Source organism: Pezoporus flaviventris, unplaced genomic scaffold, assembly GCF_033815535.1.
Source record: "Pezoporus flaviventris isolate CSIRO_AGI_PZ_B2104156 unplaced genomic scaffold, CSIRO_AGI_Pfla_v1 ptg000007l, whole genome shotgun sequence".
In the NCBI taxonomy this organism is placed as follows: Eukaryota; Metazoa; Chordata; class Aves; order Psittaciformes; family Psittacidae; genus Pezoporus; species Pezoporus flaviventris.
Genome location: NW_026892555.1, coordinates 66,358,418 through 66,377,063, shown reverse-complemented (window position 1 = coordinate 66,377,063; position 18,646 = coordinate 66,358,418). Strand labels below are relative to the sequence as shown.

At 36.9% G+C, this 18,646-nt stretch overlaps 1 protein-coding gene across 4 annotated transcripts in view; it reads right to left on the bottom strand.

Moving 5' to 3' along the window:
* Positions 1–18,646, bottom strand: part of MOCOS (molybdenum cofactor sulfurase) — a 222,401-nt gene that overhangs the window by 168,392 nt on the left and 35,363 nt on the right. For all 4 annotated transcript variants that reach the window (XM_061449066.1, XM_061449065.1, XM_061449068.1 and 1 more), the window contains exon 3: positions 16,919–16,985. In XM_061449066.1, coding sequence (XP_061305050.1) covers positions 16,919–16,985 — 67 coding nt within the window. The remainder of the gene's footprint in view (positions 1–16,918; positions 16,986–18,646) is intronic.

Below are 18,646 nucleotides of genomic sequence, written 5' to 3'. Positions count from 1 at the left end.
CTTACATATAGATAATTGAATTCAAAATCAGTGACAAAAGGAAGACAAGTTTAGATTAATTCTCACTGGATAAAACCCCAGACATCATATCAATTTATGAATCCACTATTAAAAAAGGCGTTATAATGTTATGTACATTTGGGGTCTAAAATATTTCACCAGAACAACAGTGTACATCTTCCTGTGCTTGCAGTAAACCAATTCCAGTGACTTAGGCAGAAAAAAAATAACTCTGATATTGCAAGTTGCAAAGGGGCACATCCTCCAGGGAGTGGTATTAGTCCTTGAAGTTATCGCAGTGAGAAAATTTCACAGCTAATTCTTCCTGGTTTTCTACAGAACCAAATGCTGAAGAGGAAAGCGTTTGAGGAGAACAGGGTTTCTTGAACGCACAAGTGTTTGTGATTTTGCTTTCCATGTTGAACACAGGTTAAACCCAAACATGCTAGGAGAGGTAAAGGGAAATCCCAGAAGAGCTAAAAACCCATTACAAAATGAACCACAGTGTTTATTATGCAGAAGACTCAGCTTTAATTCCCTTGTCTTCAAGATTGAGACTGGGAGGTTCATTTAAATTCCAGTATCACACAATCTAGATGAGAGAGAGGAAGAAAAAACCCACAACAGTAGGTCTATCTTCTTCCTCCACTTTGTTTTCCATATAATAAAGATAAATTGGATGAAAGGGGACCAAGTCTCTTGACCAATGGTTAGTGGCATCTTCAGGGTTAAAAAAAAAGAAGTTTCAAATCCTTGGTCCAATCAGGCAGAAAAGACTACTTAGAAAAATATTTTTTGGGACATCCACTAGACATGTTCATATAGGATGTACTTTATATTTCAACTTCATGCATTCTCTTCCCTTTGATTATCCAGCCACAGCTCTCCACTGTTGGTGCAACTTCTCGTCTTGTTGTTACAAGCAAATTGTCAAAGTAAAAATGCACAGATCAAAAAGCCAAACTCCAGTGATAATTTAGCCTCTTGGGAGGATGCAGAGTAACCTTATGCCATGACACAACCTTTAGTAGCACCTTTACCTCAAGCTCCTCCTGAGGATGTTGCCAAATTTTGAATCAGTCTGACTGGTGGGAAGAGGTCTCAGAGACCTTTGGTATAGCGAAAAGAAGATGCTGAGTTTCCCAGCTGCAGTTGAAATAGACCCAAATAAGTACCTCTGGTAACACTGTAAAGTGGACAGGCTGCTGCTATGAAGCGTGCCATCTACCACAAGCACTACTCAGTTAAGCAAATGTCCATTTGAACCTAACAAGCCTACTGTGCACTTCACTAGTACTGTCAATCCAGAAGCTTTCAAAAATGAAAATGGAGATACTGCAAGTCTCCCGGTATTTACAGCAACCACATCTGTTTTCCTCTTGGAAGCATAAGTCACAGCTGTGGGTTCTAACACTCATGGTCTCACAATTTTAATTTCACAGTCAGTGCAAGTAGTGTTCCTCTCATAGATAAGAAAGGGCCAGGTCTTTGCACAGACATAACACAGACCTAGGCCCAGGCCTGGAGTTCCAGAGAAGTAGAAATGCAGGAATCTTAAATTCTGTTCTGGGGGTTGGGTTTGTTCTGTTCTTGCTTGGTTTGCAGATTATTCAATGCAGAGTATTTTTTAAAAGTTTGCTGATGTCCATAGCATCCTTCTCAAATCTTTTCAAGGCAGCTACCTGGCTAGGAGTTAGGGGCTGCTGCTTTTCTAGCAGATCTTCAGAAGCAGCATGGCAGATCTGAAGATCTATTTTACACAGACAATATCAGGACATAAGCAAGCTCGTATAGCTATTCTTAACTGGGAAATATATCTCAAAGTAATGCAGTTGACATTCAAATCACTGAAGAGGGTACAAGGAGTTAGAATATTCAAGTAAAACCAGTGTAGCCTGTGAAATGAGAAAACAACACTTTAAATAGAAAACAAGCAGGAAAATAATTAAGTTCACAGAAAATAGTAATGGATGGCAGTATGTCTTTTCTCCTTAAAGTATAACTCTTTCCTGGACAATAATAGTATGAGATCAGTCTTATCCTGTGTAATAAAACTAGATAAGAGAAAATAATGTCAGAAGTCCTAAAATTTGGAGCTCAGCAGCAAAATGCTGTGAAAATGTCTGAGAAACTTCTCATCCAAAGTTTCCAGAATTTCTTCTAAAAAAGTGGGTTTAAACGGTGGGCTAGGGGATGGGGAAAAAAAAAAAAAAGCAATAAAAATAAAATCATGGCAACCATGTAACAGTAAGAGAGCCTTCTGTGGTTTCCCATCTCAGTCTGCTCCACAGAAATAGACAAACTGCATCTGCAAAGACCAAAGAGTTTACTTTGCCAGTAGCTTACCACCCATAGATTTGAATCTGTTTGGTAGTTGTTTTTTTTTTTTCCTTCACATTACCAGTCTTCTAGCTACATATAAAAAAACACAAAAATAGGGTTCTGGATGCAATGCTGTTTTGCCTTGCAAAGCTCTTCCCTATAGCTGTATCATCTGTCCATGTTAGCAGAAGAAAAACATAATAATCCCTTTCCATTGTTATTAAATCAGCAGATAAACCTGTAGCAAATATCTAGAGCCAGCAGATAAACCTGCAGAAAATCTAGAGCAGTGGCTGAAGAAAAGAGAAGAAACAAATATCTGTTCAAGAAATGTAGAAAATATACAATTAAATTTACTAGAACCCTGTTTCCAGTTCATTAGTAATTTTGGCCTGGTACAAACTGTTCCTGTTTAGTTTAGTACAAACTAAAGAAGAGTAAAAAGTCCTACTATTTAATTCGGCATCTGAGTAGTTGTTCTTCTCATCTGACTTGCATCTCTTTCTCTGTGCTTATTTCAGATAACTCAGCTGTGTTCTTTGGCAGTCATTTTTATCAGCAGCACTAGTTTACTGTACCCACTGCAGGTAGCTTATGTAATTTATGTTTTTAATTTTTCTGCAAAGCACCTGGCATAATGATGAGAGGCTACATTTAAAATTACCTCCGTAAACAAACAAATATAACACTATTATATTAGCATATAACAGATTGTGCTTATCAAACAATAAACACTGTAGGTTCAGAAAGTTCAGTGGCAATGTGACTACCAATGCACCAGGGAAACGTATTCATTTTCTAATAGGTCTAACAGACCCTAAAGTGTTGCATAACACAGTAATAATCTCACAAATTTCTAGGAAGAATTTAAGAGTCTCATTTTCTTCTTTACCTTGTATCAGTAGCTTTGCCTTGGCAGCACGCTTGCAGTAGACCCAAAAGCATAGAAGTCACATACAGCTGAAAGCCACCTACAACTCCCCACCGACACATTTAACGGTAGGAATAAAGTACAAGATAGGTTGAGAAATATGTGCCCAGACATAGAACCTTCTGAAAGCTGTTCTCTGCCAAGTGATACCCGGGATCCTGGACTTCTCAGCCCCAGATGCACAAGTCAAGTCTCAAAACAATTTGAGCATCCACTCAGAGCACTGAGAGAAGGGCATGTTCCAGGGGAGTACTTGGCATCATACATACTCACTTTCAGAGAGAGGACACCAGGCTAGCAGGGACCTTAGGCATGCCCCATGCTGCAGCCATTATTATGAGCTGCTGGGAGTCAGACAGCAGTGATTTTGACCACCTCATTTGCCTGCCCTGATGCCTGCCAAAAACTACCCATCTTTGTCATAGCTGGCTCCAAGTGTTTGTGAGTTTCTCCTCTGCTTCAGCTCCACATTCAACATCTGGACTTAAAAGGAATGTCAGCAGCCCAAGTCTACTGGTTCCAGTAACAAGGGCGAATCTCCAGAAGAGGCATGGAAGGACGCTATGGGAGAGTAGTAGCACTCAGCCAAAGCTGCTAGAGCATGATCTGTGGTTCGACTCATCTAGTGGCTCCCTTAAAAGCTGTCTTCAAAGCTTTGCCATATAAGAATGAATGAAAGATACATCTGCTAGCCTCTGCGCAGATTTTGCTGGTTTTACTTTTCCTTATAGAAAGTGGCACTAATCTGTATGCTACACAGAACAAATCACCAGGGTGATTTCTTTCACTGTGGTTGTAAAGATAAGTTTAGCAACATTTATATTTTGCTGTGATTGGACCTTCCCACAGAGCTGCCATTCACAAATTTGAAATGACTCACAATATTTTGCAGCTCAGTAATTATATTCTAAGTTACCAAGTTCATACACTCTCTTTTTCTAGCAACCCACGTGTGCTTGAGAGAAATTACTTCTAACATGCTTAATTTTAAAGTCTTCATTTTACACACTGTATGCAATCAAACTTTTTATTAAACACTGCCAAGCAATCTGTCTCATTTAAAATGAGCTGCTAGAAGAGGTAAAGGTCCATTAAGCTGTTAATTGCACACTATAACTCTGATTTCTTGAAAAGTTATGTTGAATATAGTTTCCCAAATCCTTAATTTCACATTTACCTAATTCTACTGCCATAGCTACTACACTGGTCAGGTATATGATAACAAATCGATACAGCCATTTCAGCAAAATTCTCCCACGTAGAAATAGGATTTAATCTCAATCTCTATTTCTCTTGTTTGAGTTTGATATGGGGAATTTCACTGTACAGGTACAAACCACGATTTTGCTAATGTAGAAATATAAGTACACCCTAAAGGCAAAGTGCTTCTGCTACAGTAATGGCTTAAGTGATTTGAGAGCTCAAATTCATTGCAAGTAAACCTCAATTAGATTTGAAAATGAAAGTCAAGGAAGTGACATAGAAAATGTGATATGCCACTGTTTTTAAATTACTTATAATGGAGGTCAAAAAATACCTGAGGCTGTGAAAATAAAACTGAGATGACTCCGGAGCATTTAAACCACATACAAACATTTTCAAAAAGATTGCTACTTCCTATATATAGTTCTGAAATGGTTTGAATGTGGTCGTTTTATGAGAAACTCACCACCAAAACATTTAAATTTGACTATACTGAACTCAAGAAACATCAACATTTTTTACGTACTATCTAATTACCTAGACCTTCCTTCAGATCATGTATCCTTGCTAAGTAAAATTATACTTTCATTCTTAAATGACTTTATATCCATTTTGGCTTAGTTTGTAGTAACTTGAATCATATGATAATGTAATTAGGTAGAGTAGAAAAGGATGAAGCATATATTAATTTCTCTCAAAAAGGCACGTAACTCAAAGAATAGTATAACATGAACATTAAAAGTTATTTTTTCCTTTTTCTCCTCTACGCAATAAGCTCTGCAGATGTCTTTGCAACACTGAGAATGAAGTAATTAACACTGGTATGTGTAAATTTATTACATCCATCCCTGGCATCTTTGTCAGGGGAATATCTTTCCTCTAAGCTTCATGACCTGTCCACAAGAGTATCTTCAGCTACCTGTCTTTCCAGCGCTTTGACAAACCCATGCAGTTTAAAAATGGCAGGTACCCTTCCCAGCAAGAATTTATGGTCAATCCCTCCCACTTTGGAAGGCCTCCAATGGCTTTGAGTTGCCAGGAGTGCCTTCCTGGTGTACGTAGAAATCATAGAATGCTTTGGGCTGGAAAGGACCTTAAGATCATCTAGTTCCAACCTCCCTGCCATGGGCAGAGACACCTTCCACTAGGCCAGACATATTCATCATATTGTCCACAGGGAATAACTACAACCAACAACCCCTCAGCAGAAACACCAGAATCCAGATGATTTAGCCCTTTCATTGATACTCGTGATTGACTGCATCTTCATTGATACATAGCTTTCAGCTCTGACTTTCATGGCCACAACCAGGAAAAATGTTATCTTCAGTCCTTTTCACGCAATAGAAAAAACACCCAAAGAAATCTAAAGGACCCCAAATTTACAAAAGAAAACACCATGAATATTATGTTAAGTACAAACAGCTTTGAAACATATCAGCACTATCTTTCAAATTACATTAGCTGTTTGGGGCCTGAGACCTCAGATTAAGAGAATTAAATTTCCAAAACTCAGTGAAGTGTGTGGTTATTTAATTAAAAACAGGCAGAATTTCATTTGCTCTTCATTGTTAAGAATACCACCTATAATATCACATTTTGGCAGTATAGCTTAACTCCAATTTATACTAAAAGCATACTTCATCAAACTCATTCTGAAGTTCATTACAAACGCTAAATACCAGTACTATTTGTTATAGCAATCTCATCCCATTTGGATATTTAAATAGGCAAACATGGTCAGATAAACTTGGAGCAGCTTGTTAATGCTTTACACTTTTTCAGATGAAGTCTTTTGCATTGACCTGCTACTGTGAGTTATGTTATGTATCCTTGATTTTAAATTTTCACAGGTATAGTTCAAAGTGTTGAAAAAGTTCAGAATTTTGTTGCTTGTACCTGTGCCTACAAAGTACATGACACTACTGTATTTTCCTTACAGATGAAGCAGCATATTATACTCATTAGTGGACTATATCCCACACAGCAAGGATTTCTCACTGACTGATAGAAATTTACCCTTGTGCACTGTCTTCAGATGATGCATATAGGTCAGACTGTACCCTGTAAGGCTGGCAGATGGTAAAACTTTCTCCCACCTGAAGAAGAAAGTGGGAGAGTTGAAGAGAAGAAACAGCATCCCATTTACTGAGATAACTATCAAGACAGCTGGAAAGAGCTACTGGAAAGCTTGGGGGGGAAGCCTCCCTATTTCTTCTGAACAGCTATATCTGCCAAGTAAGAGGGAGGAGAGGCACTGCTCCTGTTTTGGCTCAGGCAAGTTTGGTTACCTGATCTATATCATGGTTGTTTAGGCTTCCTCCTTAGATAAGGTAACCTGCTGCTGACAAATTGACAAAGTCCTTTCAATTTACTATGGTAATGTGTTTAACTCATCACAAATAAACATAGGCAAAGTTTATGCTGCAGTCATGGACAATAGTGCAGAAATTATCCACTTGTGCCACACTATTCACATAGGAGGAACATGACTAAGAAGAGTTAGGAGGTCTGTTTTGACCCAGGTTCAGTCACTGGCTTCACACACTGTCTCAGCCACACTTCAGAGGTCTGTAGTTTCTCACTCAAGTTTGAAAGCATGGTAATATCTGAAGAGCTAAAAAGGCAGACTGTAATACAGTTACTGGAAATGTGTTGTTAAATGATTTCAGATAAAGTGATCAGAATCATTCCTAAATACCTTTTGCAGGGGTGGAAACATTTCCCAAGTATGTTACTAAGAAAATCACATTATACTGTGTGTATGATATTAACAGAATTCACATTCAGCATTTTTGCATAATTAAAGTTAAATATATGGGGCCCACTGTTCTGTCCCTGGAAGACCAGATAGGTAATTTCCAATAAGCTTGTACAAGGGGACTACAGGATTTGCAGTGTACCAGTGTGGGACTAAACGGTTTCCAGCCTTGAAAGGCTAGCAGAGCAGCTGTTGTCTAACAGAACATTTTGGATTCTAGTTTTCACTTTCCACAAGAAGAAAAATCTGTGTGAAATAAAAAAACCCTTCAGCTTTTGTGGATTTAAAGCAAGATTGTAGGCATCTTCAAACAAACTCTTATTGTCAGGAAGATCTCATTCTCCTGTTGCAAGGAACTTGAATGGACAGCAAGTGAACTAGAGGTTTCACATAAGGCTCACCAGAGAGCCAGCCTCCTAGAGATGGCCAAGTAGTGTCTTGTCTACTGTCACACAGGATTTTCCAGCTGGATTTTGAAACCAACATGTCAGTGAAATTTTTTTAGCAGGGCAAAATTAACTACGATTATGCCTTGCACCAATAAAGCACAGTGCTTCCCTTATTAGCACAAAAGCCTCAGCATTATATTCCAGAGGTCAGTTTTAGTATTGTTCATCATTTTTCATCTTTTGGTGGTTTGGTTTCTTTCACTTCCTCTAAGACAACACTGTTTTCATACATAGTCTACTCACAAGTCAGAAAAATCTGGTATGTGAACAGAGAAAGATTTTCCAAGAAATGATTCCTACCTCTAGAAACTCCTTATTGTGTAACTGGCATTGTGAAAAAAAACAACAAACTAGTGAAATACTAAAAACCTTTAAAAAAGGTAAAGAAACACAAACCAAAATAAGTGGTAATAGTATGGCTGAGAAAAGCCTGTGTGTTGAAAAGCTATTCTGAACGCTATTGACTGTGAACACTGGATTCACTACAAGCCTAGGGAGTCTTCATAAAATCCAAAGTATACACATCTTACTCATCTAAACAGTCTCACCATTCAGAAGATTGCAATAAATTCTAAAGTATTAGCAACATGTTATTGAACTGGCACTCAATAATACGAATGATGCAATTTTCTTCTTCCTTGACACATATCAAATATACTAATAAAATCTAACAAATTAAACCTGGATTCATTAGATGTTTTAAACTTTAATATAAAGAAGATAGTTCTGTTCAAAGTGTTGCTTCATTTATCTTTCATATTCCTGTATATTACCATGACTTATGCTGCTTCTTAGCCACCCTTTAATTTCAAGGACGTCTTTGCCTACAACTTTCTTGTTAGAAATAAAGTTTTAAACAGGTGAGAAACTTGAATGAAATAAGCAGAGAAATGAAAGAATAAATAAAATTAGAAGGAACTCATTAATATTGCCAACATATACTACAAACGTCTTTCTGAGTTTTAGGCACTTATTTGTTGCATATTTTTAAACTACCAATGAAAACTAGTGTATTTAGCTTCAAAAAACTAGATGCTCAAAATGATCAAGATAATCAAATAATTTGTTCTCCTTCAAGTCAATGTAGTTTCCTACATAACACTTCCCTGTACAAAATCTCATGGTCTTCTTTCATTTTTGCTCCATTCATATCAGTATCAACCAGTTTATGGACCACATTATCACTCTCAGCCTAGCATGAAAATTCAGAACAAAAACAAACATGACAAATCATCTTCCAACAAATTTATCATATTTTAGAAGAATCCCCACAAAGAGGTAGTTTCTTTCAACCAGGAAATTCACTGTGCCTGTAGGTTTCCCCTATTCATTTGAAATGCCACTACCATTTCCTTATCTTTACAATACTTTTTGTCTTCTCCTAGAACCCAGAATACTTGATCAGGCCACACCTACATTTAATGAATCTTTTAGTCTGTTTTAATTATCATAGTCTTGATTGCCATGCTGTAGGATTTACTTCAACAACCCCATTCTATTTTGGCTGCACATTTTTGAAAGATGAAGGCAATCCAGAACAAGCCCAGAGACAGGGTCAATGAGATTGGGGTGGGGGATGAGACTACACCTTGGAAGTAGAAGCTAGAGGAGCTTATCTTGCTCAGCCTACAAAAACGGGTGAATGGGACAGGCCTCCTCTACATAAATGCATCAGAAGGTGGTAAAGGTAAAAAAGACCACAAAAGTCTATAGGCAACAAAAATTTCTGGTGCAGAAACAAAAGAACACTGATTTTGCAGGATCCAGTGGAAGAGAGACTTTTCTATCCCTCCCAGTGGGAAAAGATCACCAATAGTAGATGAAAAGTACCCTGTAATAGCAGGAAAGGAGATTCATTCTTGGTGCATTTCCATACTCTTGAACCATACTAGCCCAGATATGTTTATGACCTGGCTGTCCTGAAACCTCCTAAAATCCTTACTGGGACTTCACACTCTCATTTCATTCCTGCTCGGGCTAAGCTGGCTGGTTTGCACCACATCATTACCCTTTGCCAGTCACCACCGCCCACTCTTCTTCACTCCCTGTTGTCAGTTTCTTCTGCTCAGCACTGCTGGTGCAGTACTCCCCAGGCTCCAGTCCCTTTGGTTAACATATGACCTGGGCAGCTGCCTTGCTTTTTGCCACAGAAAGGTTCAAATTTTCAGCAGGGCAGCCGTTACATATTTAATGAACAAAGCTAGCTGGCATCTGCCTGTGGCCAAGTGGATTTTCAGTGCTGAGGGGAGACAAAAAAAAGGTAACCACTACTAATAGATGTGGGATATTAACTGAGACTTGCAGCAAGACAAAAGGTTGCAGAGGGCAGCAAAACAGAAAAAAAATCCACCAGCATTAGGACTACAACATCTAGCATGGGTACACCATAAATAGCCTGCTCATTAGAGAAAGAGAGACCTGAAGGTGTGTGCCATTGTTTGGAAAAGTAAATGTGTTTTGTCTGTCTGCAAGAAGACTGGATGAGCTACACATAGTCTACAACAACACATAAAAGCCAATGGCATTATCAGAGATGAGAAGGCAACCACAGCTACACTTGATATAACAGGGACAGAGATAATTCTCAGGCAACATCACAACTAAAAGGAAAAAAAATGTAATGAAATCACTCAAACACTGCAGAGTCATCTTCCCCCAAGGTTACTACTATTTGAAGATCTTATCTGCTTCTGGAGAAATAATTGAAGCTCCTGAACATATCACTAAATTCAGGAGGTCAGAAGTTAACCAGTAGTTTAGAAATATATATATAAATTCAAAATGTAAATAGTATGCCATGAACTAGCTAGCCCCTGTTCATAATGATAAAAAATACAATCAACACTAATAGCTATTCACTTATGTGGACTTTATACTAAAAACATTTCAGTGGATACTGCTGCTTAAAGTGCTAAAAATCAAAATAGGATCATGAAGAGTAACAAGAACAGTACCAAACAGCTGAGGAAACAGAACAGTAAGTAGTCAGAATTTACATGCTTTTGGATGGGGAAAAGACTCATACTGCAAATGATGATCGTTTAAGAACTCAAGTTTGCTGGTTAAAACTGCAGCAAGGTGGAGCACAGGTAGCAAGTATAAGGATTTGTGCAAAAAGATCTGCCTTTTAGCAGAAGTGACACCAGAAACTTCAGATTCGTTGAGACACAGATGCCACCCTTTGAAATGCTGTAGTGTCTCTTCAACAGTTTAATTGTAACAACAGATATTCAGACTGCTTTATCAGTGAAATGAGTAAGATTCAAAATAGAGCTCAATACTGGATTTGCTATCTTCACTGAAAGATTCTTAGAGACTTTTTAAAAAGGTGCAGTAAAAAATTATCTCTGTGCTTCTAAAAACATGGATGAATTAGTCTTTCCCAGGGTTATGATAGTAAATATAACATAAAAGGCAATAGTCTTAGGTTAAACTTTCATCTGTCATGTGATTCTTGGTAGAGGGTTATTGAGTCAGTTTCAGATGGTGGAGCAAAACAAAAGGTGTCTGAAGTCTTCAGAAAAAAAATAGACAAGAGAAAAAAAATCAGCTGAATTTTGTACAATATGCATAACTCAAGATGGAACTCAAAATTTCTTGACTTGAACAAATGAAGCACCTCTTCAACGCTATATAACTATGCTGAGAAACAGAAGCACACAGTAGTCAAAACAAAGTTGTCAAGCACAAACAGGTGCACACAGGGGATGGCAGAAATTATTTTTGTGCTAAATATTCCATCTTATTTAGAATGTAAATAATCATCTAGGCCAGTAATGAAGTTGTCAGATTCCCCTGGAGTTGGCTAGTGTTCCAAACAGCTAAACAGGACTATGTGTCTACTCACTAAACAGCTCGGGCAACAAGTGTTCCCAGAAAAGTCACAGACCAGTGTCTCACTATACTGTTTCTTAGGAAGGAACTGCAAATCCAGAAGAGGGAGAAACACTGTGTTTCATCTGCAAGTATTGTAGAGCCTTGTGAGGCAAAAAAGCCTCCATATTAACCCTGAAAGAGACAAAGAACTGAAGATAAGGGAAAAGAAGAATTTGCATTGGGGAAATGTCACTACTTTTATCAAGGTATTTTGCTCCAATTGGAAGAGCTCATTCATCACCTTAGGTGCCCTCTCCCAGCCTTCCCAGCAGACATAGAGGGCATTAGGTCCTTGCCAAAAAGAGCAGCTGAGGAGGCAGCAATGTTATGTGCACATAAAAAATATGAGCTGAGATAGTGGCCTAAATCCAAGTAAGCCTGCACCACTCTCCCTACTCTGAATGCTATTTAGAGAGCAATGGCACAGCAAGATTGCTTTTAAACTTATTCTCCATTGCTTCTTTGTCACAGCCACATTATAAAAGCAGATTCCTGAGGTTTTTTCCTGAGTTGGGAAGGAAAATAATTAAAGGTTGTATTCACTGTTTTTCAGAACTCTGCAAAACACCCTCTAAGCACCCATACAAATTAAACTCAGAACTGCCCAGAAGCATTTAATCCTTTGTGATTATAAAGTAGCAATCCTGACCTCCAGTTTTTAATTTATTTTACTGAAATATTTATTTCTTTCATTAAATGGAGCATTCCAGATTTGGCTTTCTTTGCAACAGAGATTACTCAAAGAGCATGACCACAATACACAACTTTTATTTACTGCAGTCTCTTCATACAAACTGTGAAGGTATAAAACTGACTACTGGAAGAGTAACGGTATTAACAAATTCCTTTCTAAAGCTTTAGTTTATCATGTTAATGAGTTTAGTAAAACAGAGATAAAAGTCCAGGAGTAAAGTTCAAAAATAAAACAGACTGATTTCATTGGTCCTTAAACCAGTCTCCTAATTAATTAAAAAATAACAGTCCCTGTTACCCTGTCCAGAAGCTTTTTACTACCTTGCATAGGATTGCAAAGAATAAACCAACCCAAATTAATGGATTGACTCCTCAAAACAACTGTCTATAAAATGGAGAATTTTGTCTTCAAGTTTACTATTCACCTGACTAGCTTTTTTTCTTTTACTGCTAAGAAGGAGACAAAAAAAAAAGAAGGTTCCTACAGCTGCAGAACAGGATAGGTGTGGCCAAGGAGAAAACAAGAAGCACCTGCACTAAAGCCATTGTTCTGTTGCTGTGCAGTGCATAACAGAGCATGGAGTTGCCGTATCAGCCAGCTCACTGTGGGCACACTGGTATTGTTTCATTGTACACCGACATAAAATCATTTCATGAACCATGAGGAAAAAGTTTATCCCTCTTGCCTATCATCAAGCTCTTCCAAAAAAACTATCCATTATTCATAATTAACCTCTAATGATTCTCCCATGTGCCACGTACAGAATAAGCCACCACCCTGGTGAGCACTGACTCCTTTTGCTAGACTTCACTGACTGTGGTATTTTAGACTTGCCCTGCTGAGCAGCAGGATGAGGAAAACATCATTTGTAAATGGTACTGTAAAACAAGAATGCAAAAGGGCTGAACCATCCCAGTCTTGAAACAAGGTTTTCGAGTTGATAGGTACCATTAAGGAGGACAGGATGCAGCACTCAGATGTCACTCATCTGTATGGTCTCCCGTTGATGACCTTTGCAAAGGACAAATCAATACTAAGCAGACACTGTATCTACTATTTCTTCCTGTGTAGGAAAGGTCAACCAATTTTCATGTATGTACCAGTTTTAATGTTACTATTTTCAGACGCAGAACTGCTTAAAACTGGGAATAAAAGAAAATAAAATCTTATCTTGTGCATAGCACCATTTCAGAATATGTTATAATAAAAAAAATATTAGACTTGGAATGGAAACTTATTTCATAAGCAATGTAGGATGCTTACAGAGGAAATGTAAAGCTTTACCCTGCTATCATGAAATGTTCTCTACAAATACAAAGTAAATGAAATTGCAAACAGAATTTATAAGACTGCTTCCTTAGCAAAATCCAGTATCACCTATGTGTTTTACCACAGAAGCAAATACTTTTTAAAATACTAAAACATTTACATTCATTTTGTATATGCCCACTGCACCTTTTTTCATTTGTATGCAAAGGCTACAGAGATTCTTCTCCTCTTACAGTTCACTTAGATGGCATATTTTGAGAGAGGCATTTATAGAAATATATGTTTTGGTTCCATATTTAAACTTGATCCCATTTAGGTCAATGCCAAATCCTTTTGGCTTCAATGAGAAAATTCTATAATATTCTATGATACATATTGCCACAGACTACATGACTGGCAGTGAAATCTTAGTTGAAATTTTGTGGGTTCTTTTTTAATATATATTTGAACTCGCAAAGTATGCTTAAGTTTAGCATATCACAGTACCTAACAGTTCAAGGATGGACATTAAAACTCTATTAAATTCAAAAAAACTGTGTCTAAATGAAAAATGCCCTCTTGTATATCTTAAACGCACCACAAACATAAAACAACACTAAAACTTCAGTCTGGCTCTGGCTAGAAGACGCTGCTACATAATTTGATACTGTAAAATCTACAAGGACAACGTTTTAAAATATGCAGAAAGCTAGTATTTTAAAATGCTTCCGTATGGGAAAAGGGTTATTTAATATTCAGTGTAAAGAATTCTTGAGTTGCATTATCTGCAGCATCATAAGGAGGTACTACAACTCTGTTCTTTAGCTCTATGGAAGTGGAGCAGTGGCATTTCCATACATCTGTAAGCAAAGTCATAAAAAGGATCTATAAACTTTTGGTGCATACATTTAATATTTTTTAGTAAGGTTTGCTACAGTTCTTGCTTCCTCTTCTCAGAATCACTCATGCTTAAGTAGAGATACACACAATGTTAAAAATACCTCTGCAGGTCATTTCAAGTAAAGAGAAGCAATGTTTTTAAGAATAAAATAGTTATTTTACTCTTATTGTACTTCAGCTGAGCAAGAGGTAAGATGTTTTGATTATTGTAATTTCCTAAGTGATAGAAAACATCCATTGACTCAAATGTTTAATCGTTTATGTTCTTTTCTTGCAAATCCATGTTCTAAGAGTCAATTCTGTCTACCAAACAAATATTAAGGCAAAACCGAATCATACAGCTTTGTACTGTGGAACAGTGTACACTGCCAGACTAAAAAGTCTATTCTGATGCTACTATCACCAATATTGACTAATATAAATCAGAAATTAAGCTTTGTGTTTGTTTTTAATTAGTTGCTTGTGTCATCTCATCAGAAAATCAAATTAATTCTTATTTAAAAAAAAAAGCCATATGATGTTGGAGTCAAACACTGGAAAAAGCCATATTTCTGGCTGCAGCCATGTGCCAGAAGCAGATTTATATGAAAGCTATTTGTTTGAAGATTTCTGAAACTAGCCACTAAATTATTCTTTCACTAAGGAAATCCAGTCTATGCACTGTGAAGCAGGACAGATATGTCTGTCTCCCTCTCTTGCCGTATTGCTCATTTTGATTAGCTCCAACAGCATGGAAATATAGATTTTTAATATACTTTTATTGCCTTTTAGGTAGCTGACTTACTGACTAGTTTTGGGGCATTTTCTTCCTGAATTTTTATGAGCATGACTTTTTGATGACTATGCTTTTAAAATTTTTATTGAGGAATAATTACTGAATTTCTATAGGGATAGGTGACAAATTCTTTTATGTGCAATACTAAAGGTGTTCATTTGGATGCAGGGGGCTTTTCTCCCTAAAAAGAAAAAAACAAACAACAAAAAACAAACAACCAAAAAAAAAAACCCTCTGGTTTGATTCTTATCATCTTGCATCCTTGTCTTATAGAAGTCCTAATCTTTTCTAGAGCAGGATCCAATATAAAACAAGCTGAAGATGTCAGCCCTTTTAGAGTAATCTGTTACATGGTGAAAGTCTATTTCCTTACTCCCTAAAAATGAAGAACAGAGTATAATAGTAGTTAGTCTAGAAACAGCTACACTTTCTACTGTGCCTTCATAAGAAGAATGATGAAATGGCAACACTGAAATACCACTGAGAGTAAATGAAAACCAGAATGCTAACATTGCATGTGAGCACACAGGTAGGCTCAGGAGACTCTGCAGGGCTGCAGGGATTGCTGTACCTGGCTATAAGTGTCTGCTTTTGGAAACAGCTCTTCCTTATAGGTAGTCTCATTTCATTTGGCCCTACATTAATAGGTTGTCAGCCTGCAAAGCATATTGAGAGGGCTGCAGAAGAAGCAAAAATAAATAGTTCTCGAGAAAATTGGAAGGGGGTGCGGGTGGGAAGGTGAAAACAGGTTATAGCCAGAAGCATCTTCCAGCTAGAAATCTCGTTTTTTTTTCACACCCTCATAAAAACGTAGTCAGATAAAAAGCAGCAGAAAGGTGTTTGACACATTTTCTTCATTACAACAATAAACATTACAATGCTATAGTTCCATCACTACTTATCTGAATTCTGTAATGTGTTTTGGAGAAATCTTTGCTTTTAAGAAAGATGACAAAACAAAGAGGAATCCATGACACTTCTTTTATGCACAAAGAGTGACATTAAAAGCAGGCAAACAAACTAAAATCACGCATGTCCTTCAATAAAGACATATTTTATAAAATAGCAAGTTAGTTAAAACAACCCCCTAAAACCAATAACAAAGTACCTAAGTTGTATATTTCTTCATGGTGTCTAATGGCAAGAACTGTACTTTCAGCATACTCTATCCCAAACTTTCAGGGGAATACCTTATTTAGAGATACAGTTCTCCTGCTTGCCAAACACAGAAGCCCCAACACTCAATTTTACCTTTTTTGTTTTTGCTCTTAAAAATCACACTAACATTACATTAACAGGTATTTTATTACTCCAACAGAAGTACCTGCCTGTTAAACAATGTACACATTCCCATAAGCTTTTTATAAATTCTCACAAGCCATTTTAACTTATTTAATTTCATCTGAATTTTAACTATGCCCTTGTATTTTGTTCCATCTTACTATCTTACCACAGCATCTTACCAATAATCACTTTGGAGACTGCAACTTCTATATCTTAATTAAAACCGTAGACTTATATTACAGCACTAATTTAACTCCACAACTTTGAGAACTGGGGCATCTGGGAGAAAAAGAACTGACTGTCCAACACTTGATTGTACAAGTACCTTGTGCTTAATAAGTGAGGTGTTTTGTTTAGATGTGATAGATGACCCCCAGAAAATGACATCTCATTAAAGTCATCAAAACAGCACAGGCTAATCAAAAAGAAAACTATGAAGTGCATCGTGCAACATCTGAAAGAAAGATTATTCTACCTGTATCGGACATGCTCGATTGTGTCATGCGTCAGCTTGCTGCTGATATTCTGACTATGAGGGTTGCCTAGGAGACAACAAAGATATGGAAGTTAATCATTAATCACATTTTTGCTATTAATTTTTTCTTTCATGAAAGTATTACACCAAGCCAGCCTGAAAAGATGACAAAGAAAGATTTAACACATACTTCACAGCAATGCCCTGAAGCTGCTTTGAGTGGTTAGTCAAGAGAAAGGACATATAACAGAAGAAAGCAATTATGACAGACCTTGAAAATTCAGCTACTAATACTTAGATAGTTCCCTTAAAAAAAAACAACACAATTGCGTATGCACAAACATACAAGGAAAAAATACAGACAGAATACACATTCACAAATATATTTTGCACACTAGCTAAGAAGCAATTTAGAAGAGACAGCATCTGGAGATAATAGATATTCCTGGTTGGACACCAGGATTAACCCTGGTGTTTTTAGTGTCTGAAATTTAAATAGCTCATGGAAATATAAGTTTATTGCAAAATTAGTAGCCACTTTAGCACAGCTCAGCACAAGCACGTATTAATAATTAAGACAGCACATAAGAACAGTGTGAATTTATCTTCTTGAGCAGAAAAGATTACAGTAATATCGACACAGGCACAGCACACTTTCCTATTAGTAAATGCTCAAAGAACATGCCTAAAAAGTTTGGAAAAACAACAAGAAAAAAAAAAAGCTATATTAATATAGTTTCATCAGTAGGCTACAATATTAGCTACTCTTGAAAATTTCAAAATCACCTTGCTGAAAGTTATTGAGTGAAGGTGTTGAAAAGAATAATAAATTTAGAGCTCAAACCCAAAACTAATACTTAGACTTTTCATGTCTGATGTTGCATTTCTGTAATTTCCAATTCAAATATTCTCAATTTAGAAGTGAGAATCTCTCTTACTTGCATTATTTTCCCTCATTTGCACATGCAACAGCTAAACTGCAGTTCTTCAAGCCTGTGGATTAGCACCAAGAATAATAAAAAATAAAAAGAGCTGGAAGTCAAACCCCCCTCACTCACATCTGCGTCTTTTAAATTAACTCTTTACTATCCTCAGCATATCAGAGATATAACTGAAAAAAAAAAAAAGAGATTTGACCATACTAGAGCTCATATTATCATTTTAGATGAATGCAGTATTAGAAATTATAGTTTGTTCTCCCATAGCATTATAGGTACTATGCAAATCTGCTCTGAACTGGCAGCACTACTATTCCTTTTTACAAGCACTCAATTGATTCACAAATTAATTTATTTTTCTGCCACAGATTGCACTTACTTATCGTAAGGGTTGAGCCCAATGTTGTTTGAAATAACTAGAATCAGAATGCGTACATTTCACATTACAATGACTGTAGTGACAGAACATTAATTTTAATAGCACTGACATGTACTCGAATAGAAGATTTTGAATGTAATCGAATCAACGTATCTTGTAACAGCAAAAAAACCTATTCCTATCAAGAACATCTATTTCATAGTGGAACAGATCCACATTCTGGATCCTGGCCTTCCCAGCATTCAGGAAACAAAAGAGAGGGAAATGACAAGTACAATGGCACACTGAAAATTAAAACTACCCAGAAGTATTAAGTGGCTTGCCCAGGTGATAAGCTCAAGTGTGCCAGTGCTTCAGTCAACAGTTTTCTTTTAAAACAGTTGTATCTAGTTTCTAAGTGAAGAAACCCTT